Source organism: Ovis aries, chromosome 2 (assembly GCF_016772045.2).
Source record: "Ovis aries strain OAR_USU_Benz2616 breed Rambouillet chromosome 2, ARS-UI_Ramb_v3.0, whole genome shotgun sequence".
Lineage (NCBI taxonomy): Eukaryota > Metazoa > Chordata > Mammalia > Artiodactyla > Bovidae > Ovis > Ovis aries.
This window is the reverse complement of record NC_056055.1, coordinates 13,177,599-13,200,444: the sequence shown is the minus strand read 5'-3', so window position 1 is coordinate 13,200,444 and position 22,846 is coordinate 13,177,599. Positions and strand designations below refer to the sequence as shown.

General features: G+C 44.1%; 1 protein-coding gene across 8 annotated transcripts in view; it reads left to right on the top strand.

Annotated features, from left to right (window-relative positions):
* Nucleotides 1-22,846, top strand: part of PALM2AKAP2 (PALM2 and AKAP2 fusion) — a 515,750-nt gene that overhangs the window by 483,875 nt on the left and 9,029 nt on the right. For 7 of the 8 annotated variants that reach the window (XM_027964123.2, XM_027964120.2, XM_027964122.2 and 4 more), the window contains one exon: nucleotides 17,082-17,260. The exons of the other annotated variant lie outside the window; for it this stretch is intronic. In XM_027964123.2, the coding sequence (XP_027819924.1) occupies nucleotides 17,082-17,260 (179 nt within the window). The remainder of the gene's footprint in view (nucleotides 1-17,081; nucleotides 17,261-22,846) is intronic. 8 annotated transcript variants of the gene reach the window in all.

Sequence of the window (22,846 nt, the reverse complement as noted above, 5' to 3'; positions counted from 1 at the left end):
TGTGGACTGTGTTGACGTTAGTAACTTGACCCTCTGTATCTGCAGTTAAATCAAGCCTATCTAGTTTGGGAATGTCTTCTCCTAACTCCTTCTGGATGCTGAGTCTCTTCCCAGCAATGACAGTTAAGGGTTGGTATTGCAGATTGACCCATAGAAGATGTTTCTGTCCATCTTCTGTATAATGGGATTTGTCTTTCCTTAAATCACCATAAAGCAGTTACTTTGGAATCAAGGTCATCACATCTATTTGTGTTCTGTGACCCTTTTGGAGAAGTTGAGTTCTCTGTGTAAAAGACAAGCCTCTAATCTCCTTCCATTGCTTGGACAGTTCCCTATCTTGAATATTTTGTATAGATGGTTGATGTTAATTTCAGTGATAACTATTGTTGCTACCATTATGGATAACTGTGATTTTTATTTTATTTTACAGTAATTTTTATTTCCCATTTGGATATGATGTTACGTGGGGCACCACACATCCTGCCATAGAGAAGGGCTGCTCAAAGTGTGGTCTGAGCTCATTTATGACTATTCTTGATCCCTGCTAAGATCAGTCCAGACATTGTTAAAGAGTTTGAAAACTCTTGGAGCAATTTGGTACTTTCTTCAAATCCAAGTGTAGGATTTTGTGTTTTTTTTTTAAAGTATTGGTCCATAATGGATTGGGCAGAAAAACTATTCCTTCACTGGAGAGAATTTCAGAAGTGTTGCCTTGCCGTATAAGTATTGTATTTAGCTTGGTCTCTTCAGACCTTGGGCTTCCCGCGTAGCTCAGTTGGTAAAGAATCTGCCTGCAATGCTTGAGACCTGGGTTCGATTCCTGGGTCGGGAAGATACCCTGGAGAAGGAAATGGCAACCCACTGCAGTATTCTTGCTTGGAAAATCCCAAGGACAGAGGAGGCTGGCAGGCTACAGTCCATAAGGTCGCAAGAGTCGGATACGACTTAGCACTATCTTTCTCCTTTTCTTCTTTTTCCAGATGTTAATCCCATCTTGATTCCTTAATCAAGATCGAATCTATAATGACACAAGTTAACTCTTTCCATATTAACCTTTAAATTTTGAAACAATCTCGAAGCTAAAGGAAGTCCCCTGGTGAAGTACCAATATCGTTTTTATTCAGAAATGTTTAAGCTGCCAACATGATGCTCGATCACCCCCAGTTTTGTAGAATGTCCCTCGGTTTGAGTTTGTCAGATATTTTCACATGATTATGTTCAGGTTATGCGTCTTGGGTAGGAATAACACAGAGCTGCTGCTTATTCTTACAGTATTCAATCAGGTAGGACATCGTGTCAGTTTGTCCCATTACAGGGGCAGATGTTAATTTTTTTCACTTAATACTGATTTTGATGGCTTGATTGAGGGAGTGTTTCCCAGGCTTCTACACAGTAAAGTTACTTTTTCTTTTTGTGATTAACAAGTATTCTGTGGGGAAATACTTTGGTTCTATGTATGTAATCTTCATTCCTCTCCATAACAGATGGTCTCGTGGATTCCTGTTATATTTAGTAGGTTATAATCCATTTCTGTTATTATTGTTATCCTTAATTACTCAAATATAGTTCACAGGAGCCCTTTCAAGCTAACTTCAGTGTCCTTTTGACATGTCTCCATGATTCTTTGGGCATATCTTTACTTTCTGGTGCTGCAAAATGTTCCAGTCTCATTTTATACTTTCCTGACCCTGAAATCAACCCTTTTGATAAAGAGCACTAGTTCTTGTTAGTGGAAAATGGTGGTATTTTTACTGGTATTTAGAAACCACAATCTGGGTGCTTGGTGTGCTCACTGCTATTAGATAGGCACTGCTCCCAGGCACTCTGAATGGTCAGAATTCTATCTATTGATATATCAATTAATTGATCTATCTGCCTACCTACCTATCTACCTACCTACTGAAAACCATGACCTCACCCTGATACCTTTAATTTTAATCTAATACCACATGGTTCATTTTCTTTCTTTGCAGATTTGTAACCTTCTCCTTGACAACAAGATACCTGGTTCCTATTATTCTTCATATATTTATTATTTGATCAGTTCCCCCTTTTGGAACCAATCTATTGTTTTCCTCACCAAACATCGACTCCAACACCACTTTTTAGGTAGCCACTGCTGTCCCCTGCATGTTCCTCACCCATCTTGGACCCCGGCACCCTATATTGGGTCACCCGTCTCCCTGCCCACCTTGCTCTGGCTCCCACACAACACTCTGGGCCACTGTGGCTCCTCCCCGACTCCTTGCAGAAACCTCTCTCAATCAGCTCCACCTAATGGCTTTTGGACTAAATTGTTCAGGAAGGAAAGGGGAGGGAGCAGGAAGAGGAATAGCATGGTGACTCTCCTGATATGTTTTTTAATTCCTTCAAGTTACAGGGTAATAGGCAACTGAGTGAGTGAGTGAGGCAAAGAAAACTTTCAGGGGAGGTTTTTTTGGTCTCTGCTTAATGGTGACTTGCTGGTTTTCCCTAAAGGTCCTTGCTTGTCAAGTTCACTTCAAATTCTTGTGGGCTGGGTTGGCACAGAGATGGCAGTTGGGCATTCTATATGGTATCTTGGAAAAAGCTTCGGTACCACTTGAATTCAGCCCAATCTAGGGAGCCTACCATCACAAGAGTGTGATTGTAAAGGACCTCCATAAGAGCCTGCAGTCTCACTAATGGAGGACGTCTTTGCAGGCACCTCAGCAACTTCTGCTCACACGGCAGGCAGGCAGGCAGATTCCATGGCTCTCTGATCAGTTACAGCTGTTGCACTTACCTAGAACCTTCTGTACATTGCATATGCTCAGTGGTATTTTCAATTGTCTCCTCTCCACCTCTTAACTGAACCCCTTACCGTATTCCTTCCATATTTTTCTAGCACACAAACAAAAATTAAGACATTTCAACACTTTCCTGACCTGCTGTGGTTTGTCAGGCTTCCCACCAGACGTTAAACAAGACAGAATCCTAAGGTATGCCCCCTGCAGCGCCATATTGATTTCCTTGTACTTCCCCCTATGCTAATGTTAATCTCCTCCCCCCATACTCCATCCCCGCAGGGTTGATTCCTGCTCCTTTAGTAAGATGGTAATTCATCCCTGCAAGCCTGCTTGGGTCTGTTTGTCACACTGAGCACAGTCATGATAATGACCTGATTCGCAGCTCATTTCTTCACGTTTATCTCTAGAACACTGAAAGTAGATGGCAGGACTTCCCAGAATTACAACATGGATTGAAAGAAACTGAAGGCAAAAGGCAATTTTTTTTTTCTATCCATGCCTGGAAATGTTTAGATTGTTTGGCCAGCCAGCTTTTTAATTCGTGATCATGAAGGAGGCTGACACATCACTCTGAGCGGCCAAACTGGACCATTCATGGTCAGGATCAGAACTCCAGTTTTGGTTTTGTGAATGGAGATGTTGCTGAGTCCCTGCTCTATTACTCTATGTTTCATGCCATTAGAGGTGATTCAGCCAGTTCATTGCATGACTCATAGTGACAATTTGATATTAAGTGATGAAAAATACACTTTTTAACATCTCCTATAGTAGAAATTAGGCTGGTGACATGTTGGAATCCTAAAATCTTAAGGCAAGTAAAATTCACTGAGAGCCAAAATGTGATAAGGAAAGAGAAGTGCTTTCCAAATATTTCCCGGATGTTGAAAAGATACTTGTTATTGCATTTGGTTCTCTTCCCTTTTGAGACTGGAATATGATGGGATTGTGTTTTCAAAAGTATATAATCACTTTCAAAGATGAATTATTAGGAGAAATTTTACGGAAATTTAATCTCATTGGTTCTTATGTGGTTTTTTTATTTAAAGCTTTTTTTTTTTTTTTAATGTGGACCATTTTTCAAGTCTTTTGAATTTGCTACAATATCATTTCTGTGTTGGGGGTTGTTGACCATGAGGCCTATAGAATCTAGCTCCTCAACCAGAGATGGAGCTCCCACCCCCTGCATTGGAAGTCGAAGTCTTAACCACTGGACTGCTAGGAAGGTCCCTCTTATGTGATTTTTAAAGGAAGAAGAGTTTAAATAGGGTTTGTGTGCCATTTGTTCATACAGAAATGAAAAAGGCGGATAAAGTCCCCACTGTCAGGGATCTTAGTTCAGTAATAGAAGCATCCAGCAAAGATAGCTGTTTCATCACAGAGAAGCGTGGAGACCTGTGTTAGCATGGGGCAAGGAAGACCACCTTATAGGGAAGGTAACGAAAGTCTTCCTTTCTCTCGAAACTACCATCTAAGCTTTGAACTGAAGGCCTGGAAGTTTTGTTCAGGGAATGGGAGAGGATGTTCCAGTCACAAGGAAGGGCCCTTAGGGAGGCCCCAAAGGAAGAGCACATTTGAGGTGCTTAAATGAAGCTAGGGGGGTTAAAGGAAGAGATATAAAACAAAACAAAAGAAAGTTGATTTGGAGCCAGACAGTGAAGATACACTTTATCCTGTGGTCAGTGGGAAGCCAGGGAGGATTTTTCAAAGGGGTGATTATCTCTACACCACTAAAGCTGTCCTGCCTTCATCCGGGAATTGATGGATTTTAAAAGTCATTCCGCTCTCCTGAGCCTGTCCCACGGGCTTCTTTTCTACGTAGGTCTAAAGGCCTGCCACCGTTTTGACGAGTGCCCTGGGTTATGAGAGAAGCTATGCTCCCAAGATGAGGGATGGTACTTAGATAATAAAGGAAGCTCTTCAGCAGGTGCTCAAGCCTGATTTGAAGGTGTAATCCCCACACTGCCGTAAAACACCCCTGAGCAATGAGTTTGGGAGGGAAACCCAAACATTTTACTCACGTTACAGTCAGGACCTTTTCAAAATGTCTTTTCATAGGAAGGGTGTTAACAGACAGTTCTCTCTTTAGGGCCATGTCTATTATTAGATATCCTGATTTCACTTCCCAGTTCTTGGCAGGCCAGAGAAACCCAGTTAGTTAGGTGATGATTAGCATAGTTTTTTGAACTAGTTTGCATTTTCATGCCAGGTATTGAATTGATTTACCAAGTCAGACAGTTTGCCCGGTAGGACATTCTGGATAGCGGTCATGGCAAAGATATGAATATGGAGTCCCACAACTTGTCTGTTGAGGTCTTTTAATATGTGGAAAGATGTAATAGTTATACATCTTATAAAAATAAGATTTCCAAGGGTTTTTACTTCTGTGGTCAGTTTGAATTAAGATTGCATGTGTGATTATCATTTTATTATTATAAAGTTTTTGGATTGGGTATTTTTCTTTTTCCTTCATTATCTTCCACTGTCACAAAGAAAATGTCCTAGGTGGAAAAAAGTATTTATATCAGCACAGTATTCATGTAGCAGAGCTTGGTGGCCTTGTTCCACGATAAACAGAGCTGGATTAGGTTGAGTCTCACTTGTTGTTCAGTTGCGAAGTCATGTCTCTTTGCAACCCTATAGACTACAGTGCTCCAGGCTTCCCTGTCCATCATTATCTCCTGGAGTTGCTCAAATTCATGTCCATTGGGTTGGTGATGCTATCTAACCGTCTCATCCTCTGCCGCCCTCTCTTCTCCTCCTGCTCTCAATCTTTCCCAGCATGAGTCTTTTCCAATGAGTTGACTCTACACATCAGGTGGCCAGAGTATTGGAGCTTCAGCATCAGTCCTTCCGCTGAATATTCAGGGTGGATTTCCTTTAGGATTGACTCATTTGATCTCCTTGTATGAGCCTCACTTGAGATGCCCCCAGTCCTCCACAGAGTAGAAGATCTTGTGTGGGTGACTGATGGAAGTATTCCCTACCAGGTCCAGCTAAGAGAGGGCTGTCCTTCAGGAGTGCCTAGTATTTCCCTGTCCTGCTGGCAAGTACAAATTGTGCCACTTGCAGGGGCCCAGCTGACTGTGTAAAGGTTCTTTTTTTGTTTTGTTTTACAATTTTATTTGTCTATTTGACCTTGCCACAAGGTATATGGGATCTTTACTCCCCAACCAGGGATCAAACCCATGTCCCCGGCAGTGGAAGTGCCTTAACCACTGGACTTCCAGGGAAGTCCTTGTATAAAGGTTCTAAAGCTGAACGTAGTGTCCTACAGACAGTTATATCTACCAACATGTTCCCTGAACACTCGTTGGTGATACAAGCCTAGTCATGGTAGCTCCAACTCGCCAAGACCTTAACGTTGAGTACTATTCTTACTCCTTCATACACAGTTTACTCCTTTTCATTTTCACATTTAATCCTCCCAACAGCCCTCTAAGATAGAATCCAAATTATCCAAACTCTTGAGAGTATATTCCATATTTGTCCAGATATAATCCACATTTTTCTTATTTTAGAAAGGCCACAAAGTGTACATACTATTACTTAGAAAAGCAGTTCAATGCATGTAATAATATTTAACATACCCAGTAAGGTCCAAGGCAGCACCTGTCATCAAATTCAATTTCTGTTGTGAAACTTAGGAACTGAGTTAGTTCTATTAAGTGGAATCAGTAAAGACCAAGAAGAAGCTCATGCTGGTTCACATCAGGTTTTGTTGCCAAAGAAGTTATGATAAAATTTTTTTTTGGGGGGTGGGGCCGGGGAGGGGGTTGGAATTGTCCCTTAAGAGGTCATTAACCTGTAGTAGTATTCCCTTTGCAGTAACAAAGCCCAGAGAGATTAGGCCACTTGCCTGAGGTCACCCAGCTAGCAAGTAGAAAAGCCAGGTTCAAGCTCAGGCTTGTTTGACTTAGAGGCCTTAGTCTTTGTATACCTCTTGCCCTCTGCTGGACCTGCTCATCTGCCTCTGGGGTCTGTTAGGTGCATGGTAACAGTCCCTCTCTCCACTCAAGTCTCCTCTACCCTCTCCCAGGCTCAGGGCTTAACCCCTGCTTTCTCTTGGGTTCTCCGGCCTCTCCTTTTGGAGCCACGATTGCTCTGGAGCCCTCTGCTCCCAGTGGTCTAGGTGGATGAATTTTCTTGCAGAGGCCATGAGACAGTGCTACCCTAGTGACCTAGGATGGTTCCTTTGTGCTTTCAGAACTTAATTCCAGTGCTTCAAATTACAGTAGGGAAAACTGCTGCTTCTGTCCCAAGATCTAAGCACATGGCTTAGGGACTGACATCATCCACGTCAGCTGTCTAACCTGGCTGCTCCTGTGAGTTCTTCCTGAACGTTTATGCCCAGGAGAAAACTCAGTCATTCACTCCAGAGAGAGGCTCATTGCCTGAAAGGAACGGGAACTCAAGCAAGGAATCTATTTCTTAATCTGAGGATGAGTGGGAATAAGAGTTCACTCCATTGCTTGAACCGGAGAAGGCAACGGCACCCCACTCCGGTACTCTTGCCTGGAAAATCCCATGGATGGAGGAGCCTGGTAGGCTGCAGTCCATGGAGTCACTAAGAGTCGGACACAACTGAGCGACTTCACTTTCACTTTTCACTTTGATGCACTGGAGAAGGAAATGGCAGCCCACTCCAGTGTTCTTGCCTGGAGAATCCCAGGGACGGGGGAGCCTGGTGGGCTGCCGTCTGTGGGGTCGCACAGTCGGATACGACTGAAGTGACTTAGCAGCAGCAGCCATTGCTTGACCACTTCTGGCAAAGTGGGGCCGGAGCTGACCAAATTCATTTACTAGTGTTCGTTGAACACCGTGTCTGCTCTCTGCTTTTGTTCTCTTTTACTCATTCATGTCAACGTATGGCAAAACCAATACAGTATTGTAAAGTTAAAAAAAAAAAAAAAAGATTGTTCCTTCTGCCTTGAACCAGAAACTCCTCGTATTTTTTTGTATCTGAACCCAGCAGATAGGTTCATTAAAAAAAAAAAAAAATGCATGCCATTCGGGAAGGAATTGGTAAGAAAGTTTAGATCAAAATAGTGTTTGGCAAGGGATGAAGGTATGCGGTGAAATCAGGACTTCTCAAGTTACAGAATTCAGAGTTCTTTTTGGACATTGCCTTCAGTGGTTTAAAAAGGCCACTGCCATGGTTAAACCCATCAGCCTCACTTCTGAGAAGATACAGACTCTGGTCTTTCTTCTGTGACAAGCCTATGGTCATGGCTTCTGGATCGTAGAACTTTGGAAAAGAACAACACTTCCCGCCACTCCCTTCTGCAGCAGGTTCTGCTGTCACCACTGATTGTGCCAGGGCTTCTGGTATACCCAGGGTTGTCTGGGTTGTCCCCTGCCTTGCTGGGGACACCACGTGGTGGTCCTTTTCCTGAGTCTGGCTACTCTGTGCTCCAAGTTAGGAGAGCTGCTTCCAAAGATTCAAACTCAGTCACATGCAAATCAATGAGTCATGAGCTGAGAATGAAGAGATGAATCAAAGGACCTAATTCTTGTAAAACTCCTGCTCTAATGCCTCATAAGAAATGTGAACTAGATTTCATCTCAGCCAGGCCTGGGAGCAAGATAGCCGTCATGACGGTTGGCTTTTAGGGCAGGATATGACAGTTTCATACTAACTGTGGCGACTTGCCATGGGCTTCCCTAGGGAGACTGGCATTTCGGATCCAGTTCATCTTTGTGAATAAACTACTTACTACTTACAGGATGGAGGACCAGGGGTGGTCATGGAAAGTGTGTGCCGGACAGGCCGTTAGAGCCCTGGGGAATACATCCATATCACCTGTAATGGTGTTTTATTTCTCATGACTTGGTAAACATCAAAGGTTTCCCCAAAAGTTGTATGCATCTGACATCACAGTGTCCTCAGTCCATCTTTTATTTCTCATTACTCAAATATAAATTCATACTAAAGATGGGCAAGGCGAATTATGTGCTTAAGTGTAACAGTCATTTCTCTGGATTCATCTCTAAAGGTTAAATCCTGATTCCACTTCTTGTTAGCTGTGTAACTTACTTACTTCATCTCTCTAAATCTCAGTTTCTTCAGCAGTAAAATGGGAATAAAATAGCATCAGCCTCATCAATAAGTTCATACAGTCAGTGCACAAAAGGCTTCCCATTAGGGTTATTATTATTTTTGTTGTTATTGCAGTTTTTATGTTTTAGGAAAAGACTTAGAAAACTTTTAACAGAGTTACTTAAGAGTTATTCAGTAGCTATTGGGAGCCTGACATAAATGGCACAGCATGCTTTATAAAATTGCTTTCTAGTCCTGAGAAGTATTCATCATTATTTCCTTAGATTTAGTTTCTCTCATAACATCTGAGTTCACAATTAGCTTTCAGTAGTCACCTGTGATTTCAAAAAACAAAGGCCATTATTAAGCATGTTGGGTGAGAATGAAATTACAAATCACCATGAAAATATTTTCTTTCAGGGGGTGGTTGTCATCTTCTTCATAGAGCCAGGCTCACCATGTTGGTAGAAATGTGTTTAACCGAAAGATCTTGGTCCAGGAATTTCTACTTACCATGATTTTCATTCTTACTGGTTTAGTTAAAATTTTTTTTTTTTTTTGGTCTTAAACTATATTTGCCCTTAAACTATATTTCCTTCTCCAGTTTTCCTTTTCCAGCTCCATTCAGAGAAATGACAGCTCATCGCAACTCATCCCTCCTTACCTTGAAGTAGTAATATTTGGAAGTTTCTGAGACTTGTGTCAGCAGATAGAGATATTTCTCATTTCTGAGCTAGACTTCTAGTATGAAGATTCATATCATCACATTCTCTCACTCGTGGGGCCTTCAAAGGAGGAGATGAAAGGAGCAAGGGTGTGCGGGTCACAGCTGAAACCATACAAGCCAGTGGGATCCAACAGGCAGGATATTCCCCTGTACTGGGAGGAAATGGAATTGCAAAATGTAAGTCTGGACTTCTTTCTTTCTGGTGATCTGCGAGTCGTTTAGATGTTTGCAAGCGCACCCCAAGGCTCTGTGAAGAAAGGAGATCATTGAAGGAGGCTTGGGCCAAGGCATGTTATTTGGTGGGCGTCTTTGTTCGGTTTGATTTTTAAATAAGAGTGGGTGATGGCTTTCTCTTTTCTTTCGAGAAATGTAGAAACAAAGGATCTTTGATTTTTAAGACGTCAGATGCCATGTATATAGAATATGATACTCACCAGAATGCTAATATTTGACCGAAATAGTTTTCTAAACATTAGGACTCCACCGTCTTGGCTTCATAGAAGTTAGTCCTGAAGTTAGTTCCTGAAGAGGGAGAGTGTGGGCCATCAGGAAAGGCAGCACCTGTGTACCCAGGACATGCAGCCTCCACTCTGGTTCCCTTGAGGGGGAGGAACTGTGGGGTTTTCTCTCTTCTCCCATCAGCACAGGGAAATCCATCTTCTTTGGAAAAGCCAGAAGCAAGTCAAGGCGTGGCTCACTCTCTCTGGACCAGAAAGTGTCTTAACTATTTATAGTAAACAGAAACACAAATTCATGGTTCCTGGTTTTTTCTTCCACGCATCATGGGAGACAGCATTTACAAATTGGGAGTGACATTCTGCTGCCCCCTCTGCTCCTCAGTCTGCCTCCCATGTCACGCAGACAAGACCAGGGCTTCTCTGAGGCCTCCAGGAGGGGTTAGCCAGGGGTTCCCCTGGGCCTGTGCTGCCTGGTGAGACACAAGAGCTCCTGGATCTGCCTAGTCCATGAAGGTTAAAGCCTCAACTTTATCTACTCTTCTTAGCATGGGTAGTAATACCTAGAGGAAAAAAATTCTGGCTTGTTGTATAATTTAAAATTAATTCATGCTTATTGCAGAAAAAATCTGGAGAACAAAGGATAAAGGTAAAAGTGATTTGTAATCCTAGCCACTACCTGTCTAATTATTCGCATGCACTTCACGTGCGTGGAAGATAACATTAGGTCTGTATGTGTGTTAGTCTCCTGTTGCTGTAGCAGATCACAAATACAGTGACTTAACAGGCTTCTCAGGTAGGACTAGTGGTAAAGAATCCCCCCTGCCAATGCTGGGGATGCAAGAGATAGTTTTCAATCCCTGGGTCTGGAAGATGCCCTGGAGTAGGAAATAGCAACTTGCTCCAATATTCTTGCCTGGAAAATTCCATGGACAGAGGATCTTGGCAGGCTACTGTCCGTGGGTCCACAGAGAGTCAGGCATGACTGAGCACAGCACAGAGCATAGTGACTCAACACACATTTATTATCTTATAGCTCTCGAGGTCAGAAATCTGAAATGTGTCAGCTGTGGACTGGATTTTGCCCCCCTCAAGTTGTGGAGGGCCTAAACCCTGATGTGATGGTACTTGGAGACAGGACCCTTGTGAATAATTAGAGTTAGATGAGGTCATGAGGGTGAGGCCACTTAGGATGTATTAATGCCCTTATACAGAAAGACCAGAGAGCCTGGGATGGGTGGTCACGGCAGGAAGGTTAGCCACCTGCACGATAGGAGGGATACTGTCACTAGAACCTGAGCATGCTGGTGCCCATGCTGATCTCACACTTCCAGCCTCCAGAAGGATGAGAAAATCATTTCTGCTGTTAAAGCCACAAAATCTGTGGTACTAGGTTTTAGCATTTCAAGCAGATTAAAATATAGTCATTCTGGGGTACAGTCAAGATGTTGGTGGGGCTGTGTTTCTTCTAGAGGCTCTTAGGGAGGATCATTTCCCTCCCTTTTCCCGTTCTGCAGGCTGCTTGCATTCCTTGGCTTGTGATCTCTTCCTCCATCTTCAAAGCCAACCGCATAGCATCTCCAGATCTCGCTCTCTGATCCTCCTCCATCTCTTTTATGAGGACCCTTGAGATTACCTTTCACCAAACTGGATAATCTGTAATAGTCTTCCCATCTCAAAGTCCTTAACTTAATCACACCTTCAAAGTCCTTTTGCCATGTAAAGTAATATATTCACAAGTTTGGGAAATCAGGGCTTGGATATGCTTGTGGCAGCCTTTATTCTGCCCACCATAGACTGTTCATCTTACCCTGGTTTAGTTTTTACTATGTGTCATGTGTGCACTTTTTTTTTTTAAACTTTTACATGGCTAATAAGTAATGAGCTAGGATTTAAACCAGGCACTCCAGCTCTAGAGCCTGTACACTTAAACCCCTGCAGTATTTCTGCTTCTGTAATCCGCTTTTTGTCTTAATGTATTTTGAGCATCTTTCCATGACTGTAACTATTCCTTTAAATTTGAGAGACTAAAACATGATTTATTATGGCTAAATAATACACCAACATCTGGATAAGCCATAACTAAGTTAACCCTTGTCCCACAGTCAGATGCTTTTGTTGTTCCACATATGTAATTATAAACAAACAAACAGTAATAAAAGTTCTTATACATAAGCTTTGTGCCCATACTTAATTATTAGCTGAACTTGTGCCTACAATTGGTGGTTAATGGTTAACTAGTATAGAATGGTAATTTCCCAAACTGTTTTCCTTGAGATGTTAATAGGGATTCTGTGAAATGAGATTCTCTAATTAAATAAATTTGAGAAGTGCTGTACACCCATCCTTAAACTAGAGATTCACAATCATATTAGCACTAAAACTTTAGAGAAGTCCTCTGGTAAAGAAAATCTATCTTGTTTTATCTTTAAAACTTTCTTTAGTATGTTTCAAATTTATTTGACCAATGACTTTTTGACTGTTTGCAGCATTGAGTACTATCTTACAAAGCTAAGGTAATGGGACATGATTTTAGAAACACAGCTTTGGCATCATCCTGCCAAGTGAAGCTGCTTATCCTCAAACACCTTTAAATGCTTAAATCTAAAATCACTCTAGATGGAATAGTTTGGACAAAATCATGTGTATGACGTAAACTTGAGAACATTTTCTACCCTCCACTCCGAATTGCAATCTAGCTTTGTTCTTTTGGTTCCTATGTCAGTCGTAAAACTCACATTACCCCTGCTCTGTAAATGTCAGGTACCAGCTCTTGGCTAAGACCAACACAGGTCTGCCCTGAGGTCTACATGACACCCCAGGGATGCTCACTGGGCTCCTTTAAGAGAAATGTTTTGTAGAGTATTCTGCCCAGGTAAGAAACTAGATAGCAGAATGTTTATCATTGAAATAGAGGACACTTGCAGCTCCTGTCAGCTATTCAGTCCTTCTTCAGTTGAACAGACTGCGAACAGGTTTTGGTGAGACAAGTGGAGATGGAGCCTGAGGGTAGTGGCATCTGGGTACATGCCAGCACACACCAGAGATAACCATCACTGTTTGAAGATCCTGATGAATTGTGTCCTAAGGGCCAAGGAATTTCAAGAGGCCTTCCAGGGCTGTAGACCAGGATGAGAGACTTCTCAGGCCTGTACCACAGATTACTGGCATCACTTGTTACTTGTTTGTGTCATGAGGCCCAGACGGTGGTGTCTGCAGTGTCTCCTACTGGGGGATGAGCATGAGACATTTTTCACGATCCTGATCAAAGGGAAAAAGGGCCTTCCCTGGTAGCTCAGTGGTTAAGAATCTCCTGCCAGTGCGGGAGACATGGGTTCGATCCCTGGTCTGGGAAGATCCCCGGAAGGAAATGGCAACCCATTGTAGTATTGTTGCCTGGAGAACCCTGTGAACAGAGGAGCCTGGTTTACTACAGTCCATGGGGTCCCAAAGCTTCAGACATGACTTAGCAACTGAACAACAACAAATCAAGGGGAAAACTTGGTTGAGCTGCAGACTAGGTTTTTGATGACCTGTGGGTTTCCTAAGATGGTGTGAGAATTCCAGGCTTAGTTGGAACCATTCTAGAGGCAGGGTGGTTGGACCCCACCAAGCTGACTTCCCCTGATATCAACCAGACCAGAGGTCTGGGGGTGGGGTGCCGTGTCTCCTGACCTGTGACTGCTTCTCCTGAGGCTCAGATGTGAGCTTGGTTATCTGAAACCTGTTGTCTCCCAGATGTCCCAGCCACCTTCTCTGGAAGCCGCCACTGCAGGCCTGCTAAGGCAGTCTTTGGTTCCTGTTAGCCATGTGACCTCTAGTGGCTGTAACCGGTAAAACTGGCTTCAGGGATGGATTTGCTGGAATACTAGGAAATAAACTGGAGAAGGAATTGGCACCCCACTCCAGTACTCTTGCCTGGAAAGTCCCACGGACAGAGGAGCAGGAAATGGCTTTAATGTTTAATAGCCGACCACTTCTCTGTAGTAACTTTTCACCTCTGTTATTCTCTTTCAGCACACACCCAATTATATAATTTAGCAACAATCGACACAATTTGGGTTCCAGACCTAACCTTGACTGTTGCTAGCTAATATAATTTGGACTGATGTTAAGCATCTGAGCCTCCAGGGTCTAAACTGTTCAGAGATGTCATGACAGCCGCCCTGATTACTACATCCTGGGGTTGTTTTAAGGATCAAATGACATGAAGAAACCTGTCATTGAAATGCTGTATAAATGTGTTTGTTGTTACTCCAAAGCTGTTGGTGTCTGTGGTTCTGTAGACCACAATTGTTTTATTTCATGTGCTTTGGTGAAGACGTTTAAGCTCTTTGCTCAGATTCTGTATTGGGAATTCTGTCCCAGTCCACAGGTTATTTAATTAGTGGCCACTATGTGTGTTTCACAGTGGACTTACTGGTTCATTCAAGAGCCATGAACTCCTGCCTGTGCCAGATGCCGCAGTTGGTGCTGGGATCTGGCGGAGACCAGGGCAGACAAGGTCCTGTTCTAGTTGAGTGTATGTTCAGATGAGTCAGGGGGATTCTTAGCCTCTGACTGAAATGGTTCCTGTCTTCAGGTGACTTTATAGCTTAACTGAGAAGGAAAGCTTAAACAACCAGATGTGACGCTACTCAGTGTGTGAAAAAGGCTTTCACAGAAGTATAAACAAAGTGTTCTGAGTCAGGGGTCCTATCGTGTATGTGTGGAGGGGTGAAGTTTGAGGCAGTGAATACAGACTGTCTTTCTAGGAGTTTAGTACTGGAGGAATGGCTAGTAGATGATTGGGACCTCTTGAGAGGTCAGTTGGAAAGTAACCAACCTGATCTTTTGGTATCTGTTTCTAGTTTTAAAAGAGTTGCAAAATTTTTATGCAGAATTTCCTAGGAAATTGCTCATTCTTACTCCATAGACATAATTATTATTTAAGATTCCAAATAAATAACAACCAGACTCATTGGATGCTTACTGTTCCGAAGATTAACTTTATAAATATTAATTTGCTTCTTTTACCAACTGTATGAGGTAGGTACTTCTACCAACATGCCAGTTTTATAGATTAGGAAACTGAGATAGAAAAACTTAAAAAAAACCAAACAAGTAACTTGCCCAAGGGTATTTTGCTGCTAAGTAATGAACTCAAACCCAAGCACACTGGCTCTAGAACTGCGTGCTGGCCACTGGGCTGTATTATTTCTCAAAGCTTCATTATAAAAGTTAATCAAAATTTTTAGAAATACATACTAAGTAGTCCAGAATTATATTGCCTGAGGTCTGAGATTGCTTCAAATATTTTCGTACAGAGGGGTGCGAGGAAGGCAGGAAGGTAGCATAGATGAAACGGGAGTGGTAAAATCTTGATAAATGTTAATATAGTTGATAAGTCCATTGGCATCATGATAGTATTCCCTGATTTTCATAATGAAAAATAGAAACCGTTTCCAGAGGATTTCAAGACCTTCAAATATTTGTACCCTTACTGTTAATATCAAAAGACTTTCTACCAATGATCTGGGTAATTGAGATCAAAGCAGTGAGTTTCATTAAGTTACTAATGTAATGGTGCCCATGTAGTAAAAATCATTTCCTACATAATTGCCAAATGGGCTGGTCATATACTATTTTTTAAACCGGTAAAGATTGATCTTCTTGCCAAATATATTTGATAGAATAGCAAAACGTTTGAGTTAGAGTGGACTTCCAAGAAGGACTTCCAAGACAGCGTCTCCCTGTATTCTCATTTCCTTGCTAGGGAAGTTGAAACTTGGAGAACCTAAGTGATCAGTCCAAAATTAAAGTGGGAATATAACATGGTTGTCCACAGCCAACCTCATGGCTGGCTCATGGGAGAGCAGAAATTAAAACCCAAGCTTCTTGAACTCTGAGGGCCTTCCCACCTCCCATCAAAGGAGCTCTGCCTGGTAAAGTCTTATAGCCACCCACATAGAGACACAGACCCCAGGCTTCACTTGTGATTCTGGCTGGCTACATCAGGCATTCTGGGGAGTAGGAGGTGGGTCAAGTGGGTCTTGAACCTCCCCTGGTCGTTTCCAAACTTTGGTGCTTAAAACAGGCCCATGTATTTTGTGTGTTTTCTCTGTGTTCCTTGTTTACAGCCCCTGTGTCTCCCACAGGGGGCATAGTTGGGAACATCATGACTGTTGAACCTGAAGCTACTTCTCAGAGGTGTGTTTGGGCTCTGGCAATAAAACCCACTCCTACCTGGGCCAGAAGTCCGGGCAAGGCTTTTCCCGAGAGGGTGGGATGCGGGCAGTCTTAGTGGCAGTGCCTGACGTCACCACACCACTGTGACTGTGGCCCTGATCTCATCCTGCGAATTCCTGTTTGGCATCTCAAAAGCTGAAACCTCACCTTTCCCAAGTCTGTCACACCCCTTTCCTACAACACTGAACCTGCGGTTGTTGGCATTCATTCCTAAGATCTGGGAACTCAAACCTAAATGCTTTCAAGACCATGACAGGTAAGGTAAAAAGTGAAGCCGGCAGATTGATGTAAGACCAGGAAGAACAGGCTTAGTTCTCACTCAGGGATTTTACAACCCCTGCTGTCCATACAAAAATCTCGGGCTGCTCGTCTGACCATCGGTGACCTCTGATAGAAGAGAAAGAGCCTGGGAAGGAAACCAGGAGACCTGGTTACCATCGCCAGCCTCCTGGTGACTCAGCAGAGCCTTCTCTTTGCAGAGCCTCAGTTTTCCTTATCTGTAAGAAATGGGTCTTTAAGATTCGAATAGAATACATGTCCCCCAAAACAACCAGAGCCAGTGTCTGTCTATCTGTCTGTCTGTCTGTCTGCCTGACATATATTTGTGAAATGCTTGACAGGTCTAGGTCTCTTTGGCCTAACTGACTTTAGAACCAGTTTCCTTGAGGTCTTTGTTGGATGCATTTGTGACATTAATCCTTAAGCACTTGGATCCTTGTAATAAAATGATCTGCACTTAACCATCGTTCTGGTACCACGCTCTATGTCACAGGTTGCTTTTTTGCCAGCGTTCTCTTCTTTCCGAAAGCCGTCATGAGCAGACAAGCTTATTAGAAAGGGTGTTCTCTTCGTGTTGTTTGTTTCAGGGAAAATAGAGAAAGTCAAACCTCCTCCATCCCCCACACCTGAAGGTCCCAGCTTGCAGCCTGACTTAGCCCCCGAAGAGGCTGCCGGATCACAGCGGCCCAAGAATCTGATGCAGACCCTCATGGAAGACTATGAGACACACAAATCTAAAAGGCGCGAGAGAATGGATGATAGTAGTGTAAGTTTCTCCTCCTTTCCTCTTTCCTGCATCCAGGGGTGAACGTCGGCGTGGTGTATGGTACCGTGGATCAGGCTCTGATGTGTGTGTGGCTGTCTGGCCAGCATCATGGTGCCAGCACCAATTTTCAGATGTGTGGTTTTAACATGCCTGGAGTTGGGTTGGGGTTTGTCTTATTCCTCAGAAACATTGATCATGCCAAGAGTGGGTCTTTTTACTGCCAAGTTCTGGTCTGAATCTACTGGCACAGCTTGTACATGAGCTATGGGATGTGTAGAAAGATACCACGCAGGGGGAACACAGAAAGAAGGACATAAGCCCTCGAAATCACCCACAGACACCAGGGAGCTGACCACAGCCATTGCTCGCCTGCTCTGTATAGATCTTATTTCTCTAGGCAGGAGTCCCCAACCTCTGGGATCTAATGAGTGATGATCTGAGATGGAGTTAATGTAATAATAATCGAAATAAAGTACACAATAAATGTAATACACTTGAATCATCCTGAAACCATCCCCCCAGCCCGACCCTGGTCCATGGAAAAAGTGTCTTCTGTGAAGCTGGTCCCTGGTGCCAAAAAGGTCAGGCATGGTGCAGGGAACTATGACAAGGCTGATCCTTCAGTGTCTGCTCCGGGCAATCCCTATAAATGGTACATAGTGCTCAGAAGACTCAATATGTTTTGGGCTGTTACCAAGCCCGTGTGTACAGTTTGTCAGGAAAGAGCTTTTTAAAATGACAGTTAAAAACCACACAGCTACCCTGCTACCCTTAACTCTGAAAACTTTGCATGTGATGTTCCCATCAACCGCGAAGGAAGTCGTCAGCTCTGTGGGTTCTTTCTCTAGTAAGGGACTTAAGAGCCCTTGTTCCCCACAGCCTGCACAGCCAGGAGCCTGGGGATCAGCCTCAGGGGTCCATGTCAACTTCCTCGGAGTCTGCTGGCTTCTGTCTCTTAGCATTTATTGAGGTAACCACCTCCTCCCCTGAAATAGCTCAGGTTGGTTGAGGATATGCCCCAGTTGACCCAGGACAGTCCTGGTTTCTGCCTCTTATCCTCGTGTAATTATTAATAGCATCCCCTTTCCCTCTTAAAAGTGCCCCAGTTTGGATGATAAATTCTTTGCTCACCTTAAACTTGAACACGATGGGGCTCACAGTAGGAGTTCCATGCTGATTAACTGCCTTTCATATTCTAGGTGGCTGAGTGAAAGGATTTCTGGGGTTGAAGCCAGATACTGAACATTTTAGTGGTAAAGAAAGAAAGTGAACGTGCCTGTGGCAGCCGAATGACCCACTTGGTGTCTCTCAGCCTCCTCTTACCTGGGCTTGTACCTCAGTTGCTTGGAAAGCTAACCCAGCTCCTCTGTGGGGCTGGAATATTTCTGGGCTGTTCCCTGTATTGTACAGTGGAATGGGCCTGGCCCTTGTTGGCTGCTGCTGAGGTTTCCACCACTAGGGCTCCTTCTCTGAGCCTGTAAGACCCTTTCTGCCCTTCTTTGAGCCCTCCTTAAAATTACGGAGTTAACCTTTAGGTATTTTCTGGAGCCTGTGACCGTCTTGAAGCTTAGGGCTGTATGTACGATTTCACACTGTATATCGGCAGCCTTGGTGGAAGTTGGCTGGGATGTGGGGATACGGAGGAACTAAGGGATCACTTTGCATGTGACCCAGACAAGTGATTTTGAAGCACCCTCTCTGTATCTCTTGTGCATGCCTTTTGTGTTGAAGGGCAGGTGTCAGGGGAAAACACCATAACTGGAAGTAAAGAGCCTGCTCGCGCTCATGTCATAGGCAGAGACGAACAGACACTTAGGCAGCCACCTGACGTATACCACTCAGGTTGGATTTCCCCCTTTGCATGAAGGAAGCTGCTTGGAATCAGCCTTTTAACACTGGTTGCCCTTTACTTACACACTCCTGTCTCTGGTTTGTTTGTTTGTTTGTTTGTTTGTTTTTTCAAGTATATCAGCATTTTAGAAAAGGAAGAAACCTACTAAGCAAACTGTTCATATTCCCAGATCTCAAAGTCAAGGCCAAGTGCTCTGCACTGTCTTTGATACTGCAAGAGAACCAAGTTTTTCGCTGGTGAAAGTTCTTAGGGTTAGAAAAAAAATCTATCCAACCTACTGGATCTCTTTTAAGAGACCCAAATCTGGAAGGAACAAAAGAACAGTATACTACAATTGCTTCTAAAGCAAATGAATGATCATCAGCGAGATTTCATCTCAGAGCCACCTGTTAACCTGTCTTCGTCCTTTTGATTCAGGGAATCTTTCTATTGTGTTACCATCAATCACTGCAGAATATGTTGAAGTTTACCTGTAGGAATGAACAAGCCTTCATCTCTTTTCCTAGCTGATCTGTGGCCCTTCTTTAATTGTCTCTCATACCAAAATATTAACCATAGGGAGCAGATGGATGGCTTGAAGCCCGAATTTTGTCACTGGCTTCCCTGCCCCAGAAGCTGGTAATTATTTTCTCCTTGCTCCATCCACATACATGATCCTTGGGGTAAGATGTGGCTTCTTAGCTCCTCCAGCTTCTATCATCCTAACTGATCTGGGGCCATTGTGACTCAGCACTTGGGCCTGCCACCATTTCTTCCCCAAAGCCACTCGGCAGCTATGAGTCGCTCACATGTGATCAGGACCCAACCACGTGTTCACCCTTAGGAAGTAGCAAGCTCTTTCTGAACTGAATGAAGAGAATTCTTACATACTGTACTTCCCAAGGAGAAGGCAGGCTTAAAAACAAAATTGGAATGTGTGCGTGGTGATGCGCTAGGTACAATGATGTTAATGAGGGTGGGAGGAGAGAAGAAAGAGAAGACAAGTGTAGCTGTCCCTGGAGTTTGCATGAGTAGTTTCTGCTAACCTATCTGGGGAAAAAAAACTGATCCTTACCATCAAAACAGGTATAGCAACCCTCCACCCCAGAGTAGCGCTGGCATCTGGAGACCTGTCTGTAGTTCAGGACCTTCCATTTCCCCACTTGATAAGATATCATATGCGGGATAGGAGGGAAGCCTCTGGCTCAAGGAGTCCCTGGCAGGTGGTGGCACTGAGGCAGCTGCACAGTACATAGTGCTCTTTTTCATACTCTTCAGCTAGCCTCCCTCCTGCTGGAACCACAGTGAGGGCTCAGAGAATGACAGAAGGTGAAATATGAGATCACGAATCTCTCTCTGGGCACATCTGCCCAGGAGTCACTGTTTTGGTGATGTGAAAGTCATCTGTGGAGGTTTTGCTTCATTTTGCAGTTGGGGATGAAATCAGTGACAAGGAACCAGCACAAACCCTCTTCTGAAAAAATGACCCTCAGATGGCCATCCTTGTTCCCCAGCTCAAACCTGGGGCACGTTAACGCTTCAGTCGCAACGGTCTTCATCCGCCTGGGCTGGGGCCTTCTGCTTGGTGTGGTCACTGATGAGTGTCACCATGCTTCAGGTTCAGCCAGGCTGTACCTCTTAGTGGCCCCCTTGGCTAATTTAGGGGTAGGAGGATTGCTAACCCCAACCCTACCCACTTACCTTGGGCTGTTTACCAGCCTGTAAGGACTCTTGTGAGAATTAGGAAAAGGCACGCTTTTCCGAAACTGTGAGGAGGCAGTCCTAGTCGGCTGCGCAGCTGGGGAGGAGACCGGGGCACTGAGCTCAGCCTCATCCATCCCCCACCTGGTATTTCTGTGCAGAGCAGCCGTCCTGCTCGAAGTATAGGTTTCTCTTATCTGGAAATGTCATCTTACATGGAGATGTCCCCTTATCTGGGCCTGATGCTGTGTCTGGTCAGTCATGCAACTCATAAGGTCCTAATGAATCATCATTTCCCATAGGGTTTCTTGGTACCTTGCAAAGGAAGGATATTGAGGCAACACTGTTTTTCTGGCCAGTTTTTCCTCCAGCCTGACCTGAGTCTTGGAAGGCTATGAGTTCTTGAGTCAGGAGTGCTCTTGAACTTGTTGGGTAGACTTGCTTTCCCTTTCTCAGTGAAAGGGATGCTATACTGAGTCCAAAGTATAGCCTCCTGGGCTTTTAGCCCCATCCTCAGGCCTCTCACAGAATCTACCCTTGGTGGGTTTTCCTGTGTTCTCTTTCTTTCTCCTTTGCCCCCAAGGTAGTTACTGAGAGGGCTTTCAGCCTTTCCTGCCTGTCTTGGAATAAGAGAAGGCCTCTTTGATTCCTGGGTTAAACCAAGGTCTCTTTGATTCCTGGGTTAATTCCTGGGCTAGAAGTCACTACTTTTCCAAGAATTCCTGACACACACTTCCTTCCAGACCAAGACATCTTTGGCGAATTCTAGCTGAACTCTCACTGGGTGGGCGGAGGAAGCTTGTCTGCCTCCAGTGTCCCTACACCACAGGCTGAAAGCTCCGTCACCTTCAGTGATGCTTCAGGCCCCCAGCTCGCTCAGGTTCTCACACACACCCTGGGAACATGCAGAGGAGGGGAACACTCCCCATTCATCAGTCCCCGGTCATCAGTCTGATCGTGATGCAACATGGTTTTCCAAATGCAACACCTAAGAAGCTGTCGGTGATCACAGTCATATGATCCTCCATCCAGCCTGTGGTCACCCTGCCAGAAACCAGTCAATGCCTTCAGGGTCCTGTGTGGTGTAAATGCAAGGTCAGGACCACAAGTCTGGAAGGAGCTGTCAGAAGTCGGTCCTTTTAACTCATCACCCACAGCCAGGACCTTTTTAAGCTGAGCTTTCTTTACAGTGACTGTTAGTTTCCTAGAGGAACTAAAGGATTATTCTAGTTCCGACATGATCACCCCATTCTCAGGAACCTATCCAGGCCTCCCGAGGTAGAGATGAAGCAGGCTGCTTGCTGTCTCATGGCATTGCCATCCTTAGATTCAGTTCAGAGAACCTGCCTCCACAAACCCGCATTCAAACCACTCTTTGTCTGTGATTAGGGTCTTCTTTTCATGGGACAACAGATGACAAGACTACTTTGGGCTCAGAGAAGCCTACAGGAAGAGGAAAGGGCTGTTTGTCTACAGATGACTACAGATTCTAACAAGTCCAACATGACCCTTAAAGATCTTGCTGGGGGGCAGCTGGTTGCATAAACAACAGGGGAAAGAATCTTGTTAATTCAGATCATAGCAAATGGAAATGACAAATCTTGAATTAACAAAGTCTGGCTTATCTGATATTTTGTGAAGGAATAATAGGGTATCTGCTTGCTACAAAAGATACACTTTTAAATAAACTGATATCAGATGAAGCAAGCCTTGGTGTGGGTGTGTCCTGGTCTCCTGACGTCACTCCCCCTCCTGTCCCTCCCCAAATCCCGCCCCCCACGTGGTCCCCAGCTGAGGGGTGTTCCCTGTGTCTCTGCCATTTACTAACCCTGGTTTTTCCCTCTCTGCCAGTACACCTCTAAGTTACTGTCTTGCAAGGTGACTTCCGAGGTACTTTTCCACTTGTTTGTCTTGGTCTTCCTGCATGCCTGACCCAAGTGCATGCTGTCGTGGTTTGCCATTTCCTGATGGTTGTTTTTCCCTCCCTTTTCTGAATGGGATGATTGCCTTGAAATGTTGGCGTCTATGCAACAGTGGTATACGAGACTCTGCTT